The 19,646-nt window shown below is 39.5% G+C and overlaps 1 protein-coding gene across 1 annotated transcript in view; it reads right to left on the bottom strand.

The window, feature by feature from the left end:
* Window positions 1-19,646, bottom strand: part of LOC124154158 (lysocardiolipin acyltransferase 1-like) — a 44,760-nt gene that overhangs the window by 14,522 nt on the left and 10,592 nt on the right. Inside the window, exons 3-4 of the mRNA XM_046527698.1 lie at window positions 7,921-8,033; window positions 4,933-5,083 (exon numbers count right to left, since the gene is read on the bottom strand). Of these exons, the coding sequence (XP_046383654.1) occupies window positions 4,933-5,083; window positions 7,921-8,033 (264 nt within the window). The remainder of the gene's footprint in view (window positions 1-4,932; window positions 5,084-7,920; window positions 8,034-19,646) is intronic.

Below are 19,646 nucleotides of genomic sequence, written 5' to 3'. Positions count from 1 at the left end.
TCCTTCCTTACACCTTCGTTCAGGCAGAAATCATGCACACTACCATTTATGTCAATTATTCCGTATGCGGAGCTGTTTTCTAACACTTTGTTACGATACTCTTTATTTACACCAAGGGTGAGATTCGCCATGAATAAATCATTTGGCTTAGTCAGGATTCAAACCCGCATCTCCCAATTGCCGATCAGGTGAGTTACAAGTCACACTACCAAACTTACTAAATGGCAGCGTACCTCACCAGCAATTCGGAGATCCAGGTTTATATCCAGGCTCAGCCAAATGACTGTTTTCATATTAAATTTCACTCTTTTCATATTAAAATTCATTTCAAATTTTAAATAAATAACCATGCACCAGTGCTTGTGACTGCGGAAAAAGATACTTGAAAATATTTGTTCTTACATGGCATTATCACTCGTCCAGTCTTTTTCTTAACGTAGGTATAAAAATAAAATGTCATGGGTATAAACTGTACAAAGTGTACCTCTCACTATACACGTTGTAGTATAGGAAAGTAGCACTACGCGAGGTCACAATTTTTCATGCTAAGCAATGCTTTTTCCCTCACTAGGTACCTTTGGGTTAAAGTTCTTGCCTTGAGCTTTAAACAACTCTAATGAAGACTTTCCAATGCTGACCTTAAATGGCGTTTTTCCCTCGGCTAAATTTAATTACTTGCACCGCGGCGTGAACTGGGGTGCAGATTAACCTATTTCTATTTGAAGTTACCTCACTGAAACCGTAGTGTAAGAACGATGGAACCATTTGACTCACCGTAGCCTCAAAACGTTCGTATCAATTTGAGAAAAGATGTGAGAAATATAGGAAAAACAGCATGTTGTCGTCGGGTGTCGAAAAGAGAATGAAAATTCCATAGAGGAAAAATACTTAGCCTCGTCCTGTAATCACACGGGAATACTTCGAGCACTCTCACCCAGTGGCGCAGCGACCGGGGGGGGGGGGGGGAGTTTTGGGGGATAAAAACCCCCCCAGGGCTCAGAAACGTTTTTAAGTTTAATCCGTTTTACTTAATTGGATTAATATTACTTACAGAATAGTGTAAATATTAATGAAATATCCCTCCGAAAGCCGTAAAACTCACCATTTTGAACTATTTATCTTGAAAATTTTCTGAAGGAGTGCCGCCGTACCTACCCGCTTACCCTGGCGGGTACTCCACACCCCCAGACACTCCAGTATTAGTTGTGCCTTAAACCCCCCCTAGCCTTAATTCGTAGCTGCGCCCCTGCTCTCACCAATCACTGTGTGGAATGGTGTTCGGAGAAGATGACCGACAGAGAGATCGGGACTCCTAGGTGGGTCCTCTGAGGGATGCAACTGAGGGTGCCGGGAACCAAGTCCGAGACTTATACGCCCGCGCTCCCGGGGAGGGGTTTGGGTGGGAAGGAGCAAGGAAAGAGGCGCCGCCGCGATAGGGGCCCGAGAACGCCTCTGGGTTAAGGATTGGGTTGGAAGGGAAGGGACGGGGCAACACCTTACTGCTATAGAAACGGAAAGGGTCCACTAAATAGCGAAGCCCGGCATCAGCCATTGATGTGCAAACGATTTTGGTGAATTTTCCTATTAAAGAGAAAAATCCATCGATCAAATCGTTGGATACAAGGTGACCGACAGCTTAGGCAATTTGCGCCTGTCATATTGTATGAAGTATGGTAGCAAAATTCTACCAGCAAAATATTTCCTCATTTGTTTTCTTGGGCCGTAGCGTCTGCACGAATGTGTGTTGACTGTTTCTCCGTATTAAGCTGCCCTCTTGTGTTTGCCATAAGGGGAGTAAAAGAACGTTTTTTGCTCTGTTCTAAAACTGCAATGGAGTGTTTTTGCTTCGCCCCGCCATTCCACTACACATACTTAACGTAATTGTTTGGAGACTCTCATAGAAGAATAAATTACGTCAGCGCTATACGGGAAGGGTATGGAAGAAAGCATGAAGAGAAACCCGGCGTCGGCATTAGCCTTTTCTCCTCGAAAGGCACCAAGGGGACCAAGGCTTAACATCCCATACGACGGACAAAAGTGTTGCGCTCGAAGCGTAATATACAAAACATTCAAGCAAGGATCGGGTGAACTCTGAAAAATTCTCTGCCTCCGCCGGGATTTGAGCCCGGGCCCTCCAATGAAGCTTACACGGCCTAGCTAATTGCCAAGTGCACTCAGCGCTAATCTGGAAGATTTTTTGAATCCAAGTAGAGAGAATTAATTTTGGTCAATAGAGTTTTTGCACTTTTCGTGTACTTGAGGGTATATTCATAACGTTTTACCGCACACTAGTTCTCAATTTTTTCCTAAAATTTGAGGAATCACGAATCAAATTTGAATTTCATGGATCTGATTTTTAGTGACTGGGAAATATCACGTACGGGTTTTCACGGGAGGAATCTGATTTTGAAATTCATTACCATGGTAATTTGATCTGAGGGCGACATTTTTAAGGATATTTTTAGAGCACCAAAGTTATTTCGGATGGAAGTGTAAAGAATATCTTCTATATATCTTCTAGTGGTCACTTCCGTTCCATCCTTGATATGCATCAAGGCGCATAAATATTGATGAAAAAAATGAATGAAAAAAATGAATGCTTCCAAAGGTCGGTTTTATTCCACAACCACCTTCTAATGTGTCCTAATAACCTAATGTGTCCAGAAACCATATACCGACTCCGCTAAATTGATTCGGAGACAGAAGAGTTCCATTCGCCATCGGAATGCTATATAATCAGTGGAGGATTTAGGGGGAAGTAACGGGTCATGGCCTCCTACAAGTCTTAAACTTCAAGTTGTATATTTATTTCTTCTACATTGCTAAACTTCTTAAACGTCTAAAAATGTTCAATTTCATCTTTTGCTAAGAATAAAAATGAAATTTTAAGTTCCGATATGGGTAAACAACGGATATTTTAAAAATGCTACTTGGAAGAGCATTCCTCTCTCTCTCGTGGGCTATTCCATAATTCCGGGCCCCCAAATTTGATGCTGAACCCGCCTCTGTAGTAATGTCATATTTTATCCTGTTGCTCGAATGTTGAAAAAACATAACTTATTCATGCGATAACCTAAGGATAGTTTTCGCTTAGTAAACGGCACCTTATTGTTCAAGGAATTAACCGCGGGCTGTTCAACGGCGCACTTTTTCGGAGTCATCTTCAAGTCCATGCAAAGTGCGGAAATTCCACAGAGGAAATATAATAATTTGCCAACACCGCGATTCCACACCGGATCTTCTGCATTCGCGAATGTGGCGAATTTTGGGAGATAGAGGAAAGAATCATTTTTAAGTGAAATGATTTTTCCTCAGTGGAATTTTCATACATCATAGGCGTCTTATTAAGTTCCACTCCAGATATCGCATGTATTTAAAAGGAATGAATTCAATTCCTCAAGATGATGAGAGTAATGCTCAGTAATTTTACGTATAGCGTCACTTTAAACCAACCGTGAGTGGAAACTTTGTGTGGAAAATTACTAAGTCGTCCCTAATCTCGCCATTGCGACAATTCCACAAAGTTGAGCAAGAAACTATTGAATCATTAATTCCTCGAATTTCTTTCCAGCATGCATCTCTTAGTCAATAAAAGTCCTCTGCAACTGTTCACATTCGTTTTTAACGGGAGCTGACTGTTGCAGTTAAGCACTGCACTTATCCTCTAATTGCACTGCTTTTTTTAATGATGCCAAGGCGTGAATGACGTCAGTCGCTCCAATTTCCATGCGCTGACGGCCAGAGGCCGCTAAAATGCCGTGTCGACCCCAAAAAGCACTTCACTGTCCACTAAAGAGAGAGGGGCTCTGGCCTCCTAAGCGCTGAGTAGGTCTCCCTCTAATCCAGGAACTCTTGCGGGGATTGCTACGAGCTCTCCTACCAGCCTGGCGTGAATATTAGGCCCCGTAAGAAGTTTTGTAAGAGGTCAAAACGAGGGCAAAGGATCAGTCTGAACATTTTATGCCATCTCCAGTTTTATCCAGCTTTAACCTCCTTCCAAATGATAGTTTATAGTTTCAATGCGAAGGCTTTCACGATGAGTTGTCAATGCTCTTAAGGTTTCCGGGTTTCGATCGCGTTACTTTATGTATGATGAAAACAATTTCGCCGGCAAATACCTTGTGACCTGAAGATGCCGTCGGAGTCACCGGCGAAACTGTCCATTCTGGCTACAAAACGTATTATTACTTCTTTATATGGCGACCCTCATGGGAAATTTATTATGCAAGTTGCGACATTAGAGATACGCTTTTGCGTAATGGAGGGATTTGGAAAATAAATAAGAGATATTCACTAAAACTAAATATTCTTAGATATAGAGTGTAGACTCTTATGCATACAGGTACCAAAATATTAGAATAATAAATGCAGGCTTTACGTTAAGTTTAGCATAGAAAATCGGGTCCCATACTGCCAAAAAGGTATCCAAATTCAGCCATGGGTATGTAGCGGAAGGTGAGGTTAGGATTGCTGGAGTTGGAAGGATGAACCATCAGCATGGGGGTGCGGGCACTCTTGCTCATACCAGGCAAGTAACCAAAAATTTACTTCGATGGGAGCTTGATTGGTACGCGGATTGCCAGCACTGATAATTTTTAGTCAATTGGAACGCACTGGAAAAACCATAAATATCATTATATAAGCTACGTATTTCGTTTGAATGGTGATGAATGTTAAATTCAACGCTGGTTATTTTCAGGCATTTTGAAATGTAAATATATTGCAAAATGGAGGGTCACTATGTCCCTCGGCCAATGGTCCCCACAGCAGATGCTTAGTGGGTAGTCGGCAACACGGAAAAAACTCGGGGGGGAGGGGACTAAAGCTCCCAAACCCCCCTTCGCTGGCTGGCATATGCATCGCTGTCTGAAGATATGAAATTAATTACATTGTTTTCAATGAGAGAGATAAAAGTGGTGCGTGTATACTCACTTTGCCGCATCCGCTGCGCTAGGAACACGAAGCCCGTGGTCTTGGGGTGCAGCACGTGGTCGTATTTCTCGAGGTGACGCTCGGCCGCGTATTCGTCGCTACGCTTCTTGTTCGCAGGCGAGAAGTCCGTGCCCTCCGGGAAGATTAAAATCTGCAAAGGGAGAAGGAAAAGAGAAAAAAAATGTCCATCAAAGTCCGTACATAAGCCGAGGACCACAAAGAAGAGGAGGAGGTTGTCATAGTAAATACTGTCTGTCTCATTGATGAAATGTCGTTTTTAAGCACTAGTTTTGGACACTAAAAATTGTGCAATTTTGATGAAATTTGGCACACACGTCAGAAAAGTTTGATTATTTTGTTTAATTTAAACAAAGTATCTTTATTTTTAGCTTTTGACGACATTTTAATTCATTATAATAATTTATTTAAATGCTCACTAAATATTTTTAAATCTTTCCTTACACTACTGTTACTGGGTATAAAAACAATTTTATTCGAAAAAAAAAACCTTTTACTTGTTATATATTATTTCAGAATTGCTTTGAATATCTATAATGTCTGCCTGAAAGATGAATTCAAAACATTTCTGTTCTTCATACCGTATTCCATGTAGGTACATCGGCAAATTCCATTGCAAATTCTGTCCTAGGACAGTAACTTGCAATGACCCTGCAATTAATTTCCCCTATTGTAATTTGGACTGGTGCACCTCGGGCGCACTCCGCGAGGCACGCGTATTCAGTCTCAGGTATTGATTTCGTTATCACTAACCCGCACTCCGTGTTGACTTGGAGGCATTGGACAGTCTTCCAGTAGAATAATTGGTTCTGCTTGTAAGACTTCCCGTGGGGAGCGAATGTTTCTAGGCCATCCTTCCATTCTCTTCCATTTCTATTCTCGCAAATATGAAGATATACTTCAGGAGCAAGACGATCTCCTAGCATCGATTGCAAGGAGATATGGCTAAAGCTAAAAAGTTGGGGTGATCAGCATTATTATTGCCCATGTATTCCAAATTTCGATACGAATTTTGGCACCTCTTTGTTTGTGTTTAGCACCACGGTGAAAAACCGTTTAGGTGATAACTTCCCCCTGTAGCAATCCATCAATAATTATGTGTTGACGAACTTGATTTAAAAGCCGATCAATCAACTCGAAAATATTGTTTCTGAAAGGTAAATGTTTTGCGCCTCATCAGGACTGAGGGATCCCTATCATACTCTTCCAAGCCTTCTCTATATTTCCTGAAAATTGCGCTGCAGCCTATCAAGTACTCATAATTGAGAAAGTTAAAATTTAATCAGTTCAGCTGAGTCTAGTCTATACTGTTCGTTGAACGTTGAGCTGATAGTACTTTTTCGTCCACGCGATGATACCTCCCCATGCTGAAGGTGTATATTTTGATTTTCTGACGAGATTCAAACCATCGAATCTCAAGAATGAGGAGGAAAATCTGGATATGGTACCATTATGGACTATTGCGCGTTCTACTCTGAAAATAATTTTTGCCATATGAAGAGATAGTAGTTATAATATCAGGCATTTTTACGTTTACTTTTCCGTTAAAAGCAATTGTAGGACTCAGTATTAATGCCTCATATACTTACATGGCGAAGATGACGAAAATGATAATGGTTCATAAACGATATTTCTCTGCTATTATCAAAAAACTATGTGTCCTAATAGTTCCAAATGTTTAGCTATGGCAGAAGTGGAAAAATAAAAGAAATACCGACGGTGAAAGATAAAACTTTTCATCACGTTCCTGAGAAAGTTTGGTTTCTGTAAAAAAATAATTGAATTTTCCCAAATGTATAGTAACTCATACGTTATACATTAAAATAGCTGATTTAAATAATCTTTGCCACTCGAAATATATCCATATAAAATTTTCCTACCCGATTTAAAGTTGAACTCTTTCGACTTAATTTTTTAACAAAGAGTTCACTGCACTTTCCTCACGTACTATTTGAGCTTAATTATTGTTCAGAGTCGACAGTTATAGAGTAGTCCTATTCGATATGAAAACGGAGATAAAAATTTGGAGACTGGTGTGCGTGGGCCGTGTGCAAAAATAGTTTCAAAGCTTTGGGCACATAAAAACTACCTTATCACTTAATTGTTTTGGTTGAAGCACGTTCCCAGCAACCGCCTTCCATGCGTTTTGCTGACTCCACATTCGTATTGTTATGCTAACATTTGAGTTCCTGCCGTTCTTCAAGATTCGCAACGTGCTGAGCTGTGCAAGGCTAAAAGAGGCCAACGCCCTCGCTAAGCCTTCTCACGTTCGACGAAGAACACTCAGTACGCACGTGCCCCACGAAACTTTGGCTAGTTTAATTTCTTTTATTTGGCAACGATATGGTGATTGAGAAGTCCTTAGATGGACGCAATTTATCCAAAAGGCAGGACCCAATACACTAGAAGAGTGGAAAAGTAAATTACACTTATGGTGCATCAAATTTGAACTTTATATGGTAAAAATTTGTCGCTGAAAGAATAATAGTTACTTGAGCGAATTTTAAGGTAGTTTCAACGCCTCGGTAAAATTAGGAATAATTTGATGAAACTTAGGTCACGCATTTTTTTGAAAGATGCACTTTCAACGGTTCAAAGAAAAATTGGATTCTCATATGCCGTTATTGAGATATTTGAAGGTAAAATAAGGATAATTTAATATGGGCTCTTATGGAGAAATACGGTTTTTTTCAAGCTAGCAAAGCTGTTCGTACAAGACGATGTTGAGACGGCAATCATTATAAGCAAAACTTTGTGATGAATCTAAATATGTACGGGGAAGTATAAGTTCATGATAAAATATGAAAGATAAAATTTGATGAACCTGGTAACTTTGGTGCAGAGCACTTCAAAAAACAGTTGACTTTTATTCAAGAGTATGTTAGAAAAATTAATATCATCATCACACAATGCATTACTGGATAAAACAAGAAAGGATAGTTTTCACTCAAGGGAGGGATGGGTACTTACCTGACAAGAGTGGCGGAGGTCTCGGAAGTAGTCGAGGATTTTTCCCAAGGAATGTTTGTCCTTCTCCCACGATCGGTGGATGTACAGGAAGCAGCTCATTTGCATCACCCATCCTATAACGACAGAGAGGAAGGAGAAAAGAACTGTCAAAACATCCACGACGACCATGCAAGATGCTATTTCATGATATGAAAATTTAAAAAATGTTAACGATTAAATGTGATTGTTTAACTACGGAAAACTCTTTAATAGATTTTTTTATTTTTAAAAATCTCCTTATATATTAAGTTTGTAGCGTGTCAGTATGTATGTCATGTCATCTAATCCGAAAACCACGGAGAGAAATACATGGAATCTAGTCACCTCTTTCCACCAACTCCTCACACTGCATCCAAATCTCCCGCTTGAAATAAATAAAAGCCTACATTGCCAAGCATAGGCGGATCTAGTGGGGGGCAAGGGGGCTCCCCCCCAGACCCTTAAAAAATATGCAAGATTTTTAATACGGTCCCGTTATCAATGCGTTCGTTTTGTATTACGGGGTATCCTTTCATCCAGATCCATTCACGGGCTATCCAGAACAAAATCCTGGATACGGCCTTGCTTGTGTCCCCCACAAAGAAATCCTGGATCCGCCCCAGTTGCCAAGTATTACCATTTCCTATGAGAAAGTGACCGCAATCGCGATCAGTGGATCGCGAAACCTCGGGCCTAATTTCCTGGTGTATCACGGGGCATGCACCCGTATTTCCAGAATTCGGGGTTTGATTCCCGATAAAACAATAAATTTATATTGGGGGCAATGGCGTAATGGCTAGCGTCACTGCAATCTGTCGTGGGGCCTTGAGTTCGATTCTATTAGATGGTGGCTACTTTTTTATCGTGCGTGCCTCATAACCCAGCAGATCGAAATCACGCTGTGCTAACGCTATTGGTGCCGGCCTGGGTGGTGGTAGGATAGCATCCCTGCCAGGCAACCGAAAGGTTGCAGTTTCCCCTGCTGGGCGGGATATTCACCGTCCAGGTTGATCACTGCCTATGCCGACGCGTCATCCCATATAAATTTCCATATATCGACCTGCAGTGAGCCGAAGCTAGAACCTGTGGTGGTGAGCGAGTATAACTACAGTAAAAACAGTAGTAGAGGCTGCCAGCCACCTCTTTGATCTAGGTGTTAACCCCCTCTGCAACCTCACAAGGGTCACGGCTGTAAGTAAAAGTAACTACTTCCATTGCTTTTACCGCGTTTAAAAGCCTAAAATAGGCTGGCTATAGTTTTCTGTCACACCATAGTTATCCTATTTTAAATTTGAAGATCTCGCGTGAATCATCATTTTTTTTACTGCCGCAGTGGATTGATACGTGAGGCTACATATTTCAAAATAGTGTGAGCCATCTGCCTCATGTGTTTGCTTAAAGAACTGGTTATATTTGGCTAGTGGTTATATCACTTTATTATAAATGGTGTAGAATATTATAAATCAATTAACGCATAAACCACATCATATTCCTGTAACTATACTCGCACGCCTCCTAGAACGCTGATAACATCTACCGCACAAAAAAAGGTTCCACTTGTCGCGACTGTTTATACTGGGGTATCATTATGCCTATCAATCAAAACAGTACCTTGAAAAACAGAATCCTCGAAAGTTTATAATCAAGTGTAAGCTTCGGAACACATTGCCACAACGGTACCAACTTCCCGAACAAATTAACGAGAACCCTGCCAAGCATACTCTGAGCAGACTTGGTTGGTCCAATCAAACTAGAGTGCGAGGGATGAGAAGGGATTTCTCGCGATCATGACCTTCACTGCGACATTAAATCGAGGCAAAATGCGATTCGCTTAATGAATGAGGGAGATAAAAAACATCGTCTGGAGGGATGATACGTTCAAAAAATGCAAACGCTATTTCTTCGATGACTCCGTCGCCTCGTTTTTTTTTCGAACGAGGACGAATGCTATACTTGGAAATGCCGCATAATTATTTCGGCGGTGTAGCGGGAGAGAGAGAGAGGCATGGAATAAACTCGTCGTGTTTCCATGGCGATCGAGAGTGATCAATCAGATGGTTGGTTTTGATGTCTCGCAGTACGGCGCATCTCTAATATGTTGAGCTGTGCATAGTAAAAAACGATTCATTATCAACGAATTGAAACAATTTTGTTACCCTGAAGGAGGAGCCGTGGATTTTTTAGGTTGGGATAAAAAGTCTCCAGACACGATAATTCGTGAAAAATCAACTATAGCCCGGTCAAATTAGCAAAAAAATAGGGGTACCCTTGCATAAATTGCCAACAAGCTGAAAATTTGTATGAACCTCAAGGATACCACTCTAATGAAATCCTGAAAAGTCCCCATCGATCCCGTGGGTGAAAAAAATTTTATTCAAGGTCAAAGGTCACAAAAATGAGTTTTTTGCATTTTTTGGCCAAACGGTTAGTTTTACGATAAACATTGCTCAGATCAAAATTGTAGATCAAAAAATTATCTACAAAATTGTCATTTCTATTTTTTCTCTAAGATTTACCGTTTCTGAGAAAAAGTCTTTTAAATAATAGTTAATAATGTTCCAATAATATTAGGAGAACGCAACAATATAGTCAAGCATATTACGGAGAATACAGCTCCAGCCTACATTCGAAAGGCTTTTTCTCAGAAACGGTAAATCTTAGAGAAAAAATAGAAATGAAAATTTTGTAGATAATTTTTTGATCTACAATTTTGATCCGAGCAATGTTTATCGTAAAACTAACCGTTTGGCCAAAAAATGCAAAAAACTCATTTTTGTGACCTTTGACCTTGAATAAAATTTTTTGCACTCACGGGATCGATGGGGACTTTTCAGGATTTCATTAGAGTGGTAGGTACTAATTTAACGTCTAAATTAGGCCGGCAGGGGCGTAAGATTTCGCAGGTTTGGAAAGAGATGTTGATGAAAACGGGAATGCTTAAAAATGATATATTTAAAAATAAATCAGCTTGACGTCACATTTTTATTGATGCAATTTAAAAACAAACAATAAAATAATCTCTTCATTTATTATCACAAGTCTAACAAAAGAGCTCGATCTTTTAGCAATGACGCAACTTTGACACTTTAGGAAGTGGACACTTTAGGAACTTTGACACTAGTTCAAATGTAAAAATAAAACATAGAACATCTTTATAATACCATTTATGAGTACAAGAATTATTCAACAGCATCAATGTCAGTTAACCCACTAAAAACGAAGCGGCCCCTTCGCAAGTCCCTCGGCGCAGCCAGCTGACGAACAATTTGCGCTCTGCAAACTATAGACTCATCCTCAACGTCGGGGAAACAGAAATATGTCTCCTTCACTGTGGTTTTTTTCCGAAGGAACTGCACTCTGATTCGTTCATTGGAACAGACTTCTACAACTTTTCCCACAAAAAACCTGTCACGCTTATCCGTCTCAAACTTAATCAAGAGGAATGAATTTTTAGGAATAGAGCCGGGAATTTCAAAATGACTTTCCTTAGATATATTATTATTTTCCGAGGCCAAAGAAAAAGAAGCACCTGCAGATGAATTCCCCCCCCGGTGAAACTTCTTCCATTTCTTCAACTAATGAACCTTTCATGCACTCAGCGCTAACACTTTTCCCCGGCTGAACATGAAGCCTTTTCCCCCTTGATTTTTTTTCTACATTTAATTCGACACGAGATGATGCAAGCCATTGCAAAAATGCATCTGACCATGCGATGCCTCCGGCGGAATTGACCGAATTTTCCTCCGGATTCAAAGAAGGAACTTTGTTTATTACTCGACTTTTGTCGAATGGGAAAATTCCTGCAGCTCTAAATCCAGCACGAACGTTGCCAGACAGGGAAGGTCCAATTGAGTCGAAGGCAGATTTCAATAATCTCGGAAACTCACTTTTAGGAAGAACTCCATGATTTTTACGCTTCCACCCATCAAGACATTTGCGCCATGCGATTTTAAGTGGCCTAAAAAAAGCAAGGTCGAGAGGCTGGCATAAATGGGTCGCATTAGGAGGGAGCATTACAAAATTTATCCCCATCACTTCGCACAGCCTAATTACCTCTAAGGAGAGGTGACTGGAAAGATTGTCTCCTATCACAACTTTTGGCCCCAGCCTATTTTTGAAAAATGGCACGCACGTTGTAGTGAACCAGTCTTCGAAGGATGCAATGTCAAACCATCCGCTGCTATTTCGGTTAAACCTTGATCCTTCAATTCCACCTTCTACCCAAGTTGGATATAAGTGTACAGCTTTGTACACTGTGTACGGTGGAAGCAATTCTCCGCTTGCTGATGCTGCGATCATCACAGAAACACTTGTTTTGCTAGTGTCCTTGATGACTGATGGGTGTTTCTCTCCCCTCCTAACAATCACGCGAGATTTTCCAGGATCGTCACTAAAATTCGTTTCGTCGTAATTAACGATGTTTTCTGGAGGAACACCATCCAAAACCACCTCCAAATTTTTAAAATAATTTAGAAGCACTTCTCTAGTCACTGATGCACGGACCCTTTTAATGTTTTCACCGAGTCGCACTGTAAGTTCTCTCCGTCTCGCCATGAAACCCCGCACCCATTCCATTCCCGGACAGTTATCTTTAAACTTTTTTTCTTTCCGTCCCACCCTATTTAAATAATCCTTTACCACTAACTGGAGGTCAATTGGACGTAAAGGAATCCCCCACTCTGCGCATTTCAGAATCCCTTGGGTCAGCTGGTCCTCTTCTTCGCTTGATAGCACCGTTTGTCCCCCAGACTTTTTCGGGTGATTTCCTTTGAGTCTATCGTGGACTGTTGACTTTGGGACTCCAAATTCTTTGCACGCAGTGCGTAGCGTCATGCGTCCACATTTTACGGCCTCAATTGCCTTTTCAAGTTGCCGCTCATCATGCACGCGGAAGCGCCGGCCTCCAATCACCCTCACGTAGTTTCGCACCATTTCGCCCGCGAGCTGCATGAAATCGAATAATGCGTTCTAGTAAATACAGTATTCATGATATTTAAATGAAATTTGTTGTATGTTATGTGAAGCTATGCAGCTTCAAAAGGTAATTAATCTCATGAAAATCGGAAGCACTTACCAAACAGCAAAGTAGTTTCTTTTCGGCGATAAGAAGTTCCACCAAACTGTTGCGCCGCAAACTAATCGGTTTGACTACGGCGAGGAGCATCAGATCCGCTGCATTTATACGCAATACGCTACATTGTATCATTTTCCGTCTGGGAGACATAATTTCACTGTATAACAATGTGACTTTCGGAAGAAAACACAATGTATGTATGGGCCGGCGCGATCGTCCGAACTCGCCCCGCATGTCCGAACTCGCCCCAACTTACGGTATCCTTGAGGTTCATGCAAATTTTCAGCTTGTTGCCAATTTATACAAGGGTCAATGTCTATTTTGACCGGGCTACTACTGTCTGTAAAAAAAGCAAGACACCCGAGTTTGAGCTATTCTATCGCAAAAACGAAGACACCAATTTAAATTAAACAAAAAGCATCGAACATGTCGTTTATTTTTACGTGAGAGTAATACTTGAAAAATTTTCCACCAAAGTATATTTCTTTAACTTCATTTTTTCTCAAAAAGTACACCTTTACGTATAAAATCACATTGCCCAATTTGTGAGCGCATGGTATCCCCATAATTTTCATTTCCGTGGCGTGTAGTTTCGATATACGGAAGCTAGATCTACTCCTGTTTGCAGAACCAAATTTATCGCACCGCTAAAATTAAAAATTTTTCGTAAATAATGCAAACCTCAGCAAACTTCGAAACCACAACCTCAATTGAAAATCGATTTTTACTGTTGTGCGCTCTATAATATGCTTAATGCAGGGACTTAAATATTTAACGTATTGATATAAATGTCAGTATCACTAGGGCATAGAATGAATAAGCATGACTGAGTATTGAAAATACATGTAGGTGAAAATAAATGCGCTGCTTGAAATTCGATAGAGAAACAAAGTAAAATCATACTGCTAAAATCCAAGCATGACTTGATATCAACTATAGGGAACGATGATAATTTACGTAAGCTTCATAAACGGTTTCATTGAAAATGAAAACGTCTCAGTCAATCTTCGCTCAAACATGCGCTTATAAAACGCTATCAAACACGTTAATTAAGAAATAACCTCGTATTCCAGCCGCGAACATTTACAAAGTCTAAACGGAGAAAATTCTACAGAGGACAAATAATTTACCTAAGACCATCCAGGACGAATTCACTAATTTTTCCTCCCTAGAATTTTCTATCATGCACCTACAACAGGATAAAAGAAATGGTGTTGCAGAAGGTAAGGCTAACAAACTCTGAATGCCAAGCCGTGTTTAGCGTTTTTTGTCGACCGTCGCCGTTTTAACGAAGGCAATGTCCCACCTGGGCGAATTAGCGCTCTCTCCAAGTCGAAGAGGTGCCAGATTGCCAAGAGATGTCCACGTGTTGAACAAACGAACATCTATTTCTGTCTTTTATTCTCCTTACGGTTTACGACTGCATATGAGGTTTTCCTCCGCTAGAATCAAGACCTAGTGATGCCGACTGGGCTTATTTCTTCAATTATATAGCTTTCCTTTTTGCAGTTGATAAGGTCAGTTAATCTCATATTTCGTGCTCCAAAGTTGTATTTGGTCCCTTTGGTTGATTAAGTTTTCGCCGTATCAATTAATTGTATTACGATAAAATGACCACTAATTTACCCGGAAATTGTTCATATTCTATTTTGTTTAATTATTCGTTAATTTATTATTAAAAAATAAAATATGGCCAACCTCCGGGAAAAACCAGTAGCCCTTTTATCCTCATATAACTAATTGATAAGGCGAAAACGTATTGCAAATGCCTGATATTTTTTCGCTCCTCATTTTAATGGTGACGAAAAAAGTTAATCCAGAGACTTGATTAATAGGAAAATAGAAAATGAAAATATTAAAGCCCTGAGGATAGTTACAATTAAAACCGAAACGTCACCAAAATAAATGATTTGTTATTAAAACAAAAAAAATAAAGTACGAACAGCCCCAGAGAAAACCAGAGGAAATAACACGTACAGTGGTAGTCCAACTTATGTCAGATGTCTAATTTTTAAACCATCAGTTACTTCAAATTCCTAGCATGGTGTTAGACGCGGCTCCAAGTGAACCGTGATGATCTGATTTTCAGTTTCTGAGAAATATGCAAGCCTATAGATATCTCCGATTCATTTTTTTGTGATTCGGTGGAGTTACAGCCAGAAATGGAGAAATGTTACAAAAATAAAAGGAACAGAGATCGTGGCTGAAATCATTACGGGACGGGAAGGACATGGCTATTAGCAAATATCCTTATTTCATTTTATACAGTTGATTACAGGCCAGTAAGTCATATATCTGGTGCACCGAAGTGATATTTCCGCGATTATTAGCCCATCACTGCGTCAATGGGAAATACGTAGACTAATACCATTGATACTCTGATATATATAATGAGATCCGCGGCTTCATGTGGGCTGTGATGATGACCTTAGATTGGTCAGAAGAAATCTAATTTACAGTTGCCAAGAAATGAAGACTTGACTCCCTAGTTTCACGAAAAATTGAAGTACTGAGTTACATTACATCTGGAGTAGAGTACAGGTAGAGAATTACATTACATCATTAGTTTCACAGAATACTTAAAGTGCAAAATGAAATGTAAGCGATACGGGGAGTAATGTATCGAACATAATTCTTTGAAGGTTAGGAAAGCCGGGTATTTAGCAAAACGAAAAACAGCACATTTACCATAAGATAACGGTGATCTGAAGGAGATTTAATCACGACGGTATTAAAATTAAGAGAGCTCGTTGGAAAAACGAAGCCAGCTCATTTTTATGAATATTTCCAATTATGCTCTTACAATTGTAATTAAGTGACGTTCACAACTATACGCTTTCCGGCCCAACTTTTCTGGAAATTTTATTTGAAAATCCTCGTTTTTATTGAGGTTATTGCGGTGATATTGGTCTACACATACGAAAAATGTTGATTTAAGCCAAAATTTGCGTGTAGTTTTGACAAAACCTAATACAATATTCTGTAAACAACAGAAATTATAGCAAAAAAGAAAATAAAGCTCATCTCCGCGCCCCTTTTTGAGTTATTTGCAACTGAACGAGGCTATTGAAGTCACATTAACCGGATGAAAATTTCGCTACGGTCAGTTCTAATTCCTGGGAAACTTTGAAATAAGGATTAACTTTCTAGATTCTCTAAACTCGATTTTGCTTTTCAACATTGATGCATGAGCTCCGCGTCGGAAGAAAGTTTCTCAACGACGTACGCGACAATAATTTGTTAATAATCGAGCCTACTAAATTATTCAGAAAATAAATACGCATTAGCCAAGTATACATTCATGGAAAAACCCGCAAGTGCACGTTCAAGTGCGGAAATTCCACTAAGGAATAATCATTTGCTTTCACTGAGATTAGAACAAGAATCTCCCGAATTCCTGCCAGGTTTTTCCAACACTTGAACGAACAAATTATCTTTTTTTCTTCTCGAAGGAAAAATGTTATGGTTAAGTAGTAGATCACTTGGCGTGAATTCGACAGAACTGTGTTCGAATCTCGGTAAAGGAAAATGATTTTTACCTCCCTGAATGTTTCGTACAATGCCTATCAGAAGTTCCCAATTTCGCCAAAGCCGTGTTTGCTACACTAAAAAGAGCAGAAGAGACGAGGAGAGTGCTTTCGGAGGTCCACGTTGAGATGATAATTGAAAGTAATTAGCCTAGCAGCTGATCATCAATGAAGACGCGACCTCATAGAGTGAGCGGGAGAAAAGCGTTGCCAAGAAAAAGGGACAAACACACTTGGCAAATTCTACCGTTCAGCATCTTGCTGGAGACAATAATTAATGACAAAGGGGTGCAGAAGATTCTTGGAAGAAGATGGGGAATGAAGTACGCAAGTGAACTACCAATTTCCTCCTCTCCAGAATGACCAGATTTTTCTAACACTCAAAGCTTTTGATTTCATTCCTCCTTCAACAGCAGTTATTTACCATCACACTCCTATGCTATTACCCACTAATTGGAATCAAATTCGAGACTTCTTCATCTAAATTGTGTGCTTAAATTTCTATCCCGCCACCAATGTACAGATTTAAAAAAGTTGCTATATTCCCCAAGTTTACCAAGTTTATTCTGATTCAAGCAGTATCTCTCACGCCAGTATTTGTCATCAACTATCTCATCAAACTCAAGGATATAGTTTCATGAAAATGTATCGGAAAATAATTCATACACTATTAAGATTAATAAATGAAACGCTAGCAGGAAAATTACAAGAAAAAAACAGGTGTATGTCAAGCAACGGAATTAAGGGAAAATAGATGACGCAATAGCGGAGGTGAGTAATTATGGGGGAAAAGTTTGAATATTTTACTCTAATTTCTTTCTATATGCAATTTTGTTTGGTATTTGAGAATCATGAAAATTTTGACAAAGGTCTCTCTGGGCTATAAAAATGTCAAGACGATATTGTAAGTTTTAACGGAGTATTAAGTCACTATAATGACAAAATACGACCGTAAATGCAGGGAGGGGTACGTTATTTTAAGCGCTGTGGACATTCTCTTGTATCCCGAACGGTGATGGGATATAGCGACACGGGCCACTTGCCGACCTCTGTCTCCCATGCCTGTCGTGGGGAGAACTCGTAATCCATGCTCCAACAACGATAGAAAGACTAGTGCAGTGGTAAGAAGAAGCCGTGGGCGTGTTTTCGGAGTCCAAAGCGTGAGAGTGACGGCGTCACTCAAGAGAGGACGTACTGTACGGTGATGAGTCCTATTGGGTAGGAAAGGGGACAACATAGAAAGAGGGGTTTACTCCTTCAGGCGCCCCATCGCAATGAAAAGCATGATGAGGTGAGTCGGATGTCCGATATTTCAGTGGAGCTGCTTCGCATACGTTGTCTCGCGGCAGTCTAGGAACGAATACGTTGCCTCCAAAGAAAACACGATAAGTACAGTGAAACTCGACATTACTTTCAGCTTTTTATATGTTTTTTTTTTCAAATATTATTTTCTATTATTTTTATGATAAAAACAGAAACTAGTCGACAAGCTATATAATAGACAGCTGAACCTCTAACGGAAAGAATTTCATCCAGAAAAATTGCCCTTTGATATTCTTTGTAATGAAGTACATTCTGAGCATTTTAAAGCGGTCTGAAACCAATTATTACGGAGCTTGAGATGAGAATAAAATTTATTGCCTGACCTGTAAAAATAAAGCAAAGTTGGAGACGAGAAATTATCGATATTTAATGCTCATCAAATTTATTCTTAATTGTGTTGACTAGTTTTCCCCTGGGGATATTATATATTTTATTATTACTGGGGATATCAATGCGACCACGAGATATTATTTTACTCCTGTTTGCCCCTCGGACTAGAAAGTGTGATGAAAGAACCACATAACCAGATAATGACAGTATACAGTAGGAGAGAGGCATAGAAAGATACGAAAGGCTATAGTTTGAGGAAATCGTAGATTATAGCTGTTTACGTGTAGCAAATGCGCTGTTTAAGTAGGAGAACCTCCAGTGATAGTGGAATTCTGACGCCACGTGTGGAAATGAAATGGTGGAAGCACCAGAATAAAATATGGCGACACATGAATTAATAATAGATTATGTTTGGTCAGTTTTGGGTCTTCAACTTCCGAAAATTGATCGTGTTGCTTGTAGTCAGTTTGGGCGTGATTACATGTTATGTTGAATGGTAACCAAAGTTGAATTACAGCGTTGATATCTGCCGGTTGTTCAAAGTTTGATCTTTTAGGTTGCATCTGTGATGCTTTTTGTCACTATTATTTCTCCTCTTTCCCGATTATAAGGCTTTCCGATATCTTTTGGCGCACCGAGATAATTTTCAAATTGTCCCAAGTAGGTAATACATTGTCAAATGCTCTCCACTAGAAATTGACGTACTACTGAAGTTATGTTCATTAGGATTGTTTACGTCACAGTAGTTATATTATGCTATAATTATTAATTCAAAATTTGAATTTTCTCATTATATTTTCCTGATATCTGAGATTTGGAATGGGGATTCAAACCGAGTAGGTTACTTTACAGCTTCGTTTTGTACAATTAAATCTATGAAATTCTGTTCTATGCCTCTTTTTGTTGTTACTACTTAGTTCCCAATGTATTTTAATTTCGCTATTTTCTTTAATTGCTACAGGTTGGAATTTCTATCATGGAGGACACTTTTCTAAGAGGAGGTGATAGTTTTTTCACGACTGTAAATTAATTGCTTTAGACACATTATTTTTCCGTCAATAAGTTTTACCTAAAACTAGCGATAGAAAAATATCTTAAATAATTTACAGTTATGCAAAAACTATTGCATTCTCTCAAAAAAGTTGGTCCATCCTCCGTGGTACGAATACCACACTTTAATTGCCACAGGTTGGAATTTCTGTCACGGCGGACGCTTTTATGAGAGGAGGTTAGTTTTTTCATGACTGTAAATTAGTTATTTTAGATACATAATCTTGCCGACACTAGTTTTCACTTAAAAATATCCATGCTTGCGGCAGTTAAAGTAATTTAAGGAATCAAAATATATTGAGGACAGAGTTATAATGACAAAGGCATAAAACTAAATTAAATATAAGCGAACAAAACGAAGTAGAAAAGTATCCTACTCTGTATAGATCCAGTGGCGGATACAG

This window comes from Ischnura elegans, chromosome 2, assembly GCF_921293095.1.
Source record: "Ischnura elegans chromosome 2, ioIscEleg1.1, whole genome shotgun sequence".
NCBI classification, from domain to species: Eukaryota; Metazoa; Arthropoda; class Insecta; order Odonata; family Coenagrionidae; genus Ischnura; species Ischnura elegans.
The sequence above is the reverse complement of the archived record's forward strand: the minus strand, read 5'-3'. Positions and strand labels throughout refer to the sequence as shown.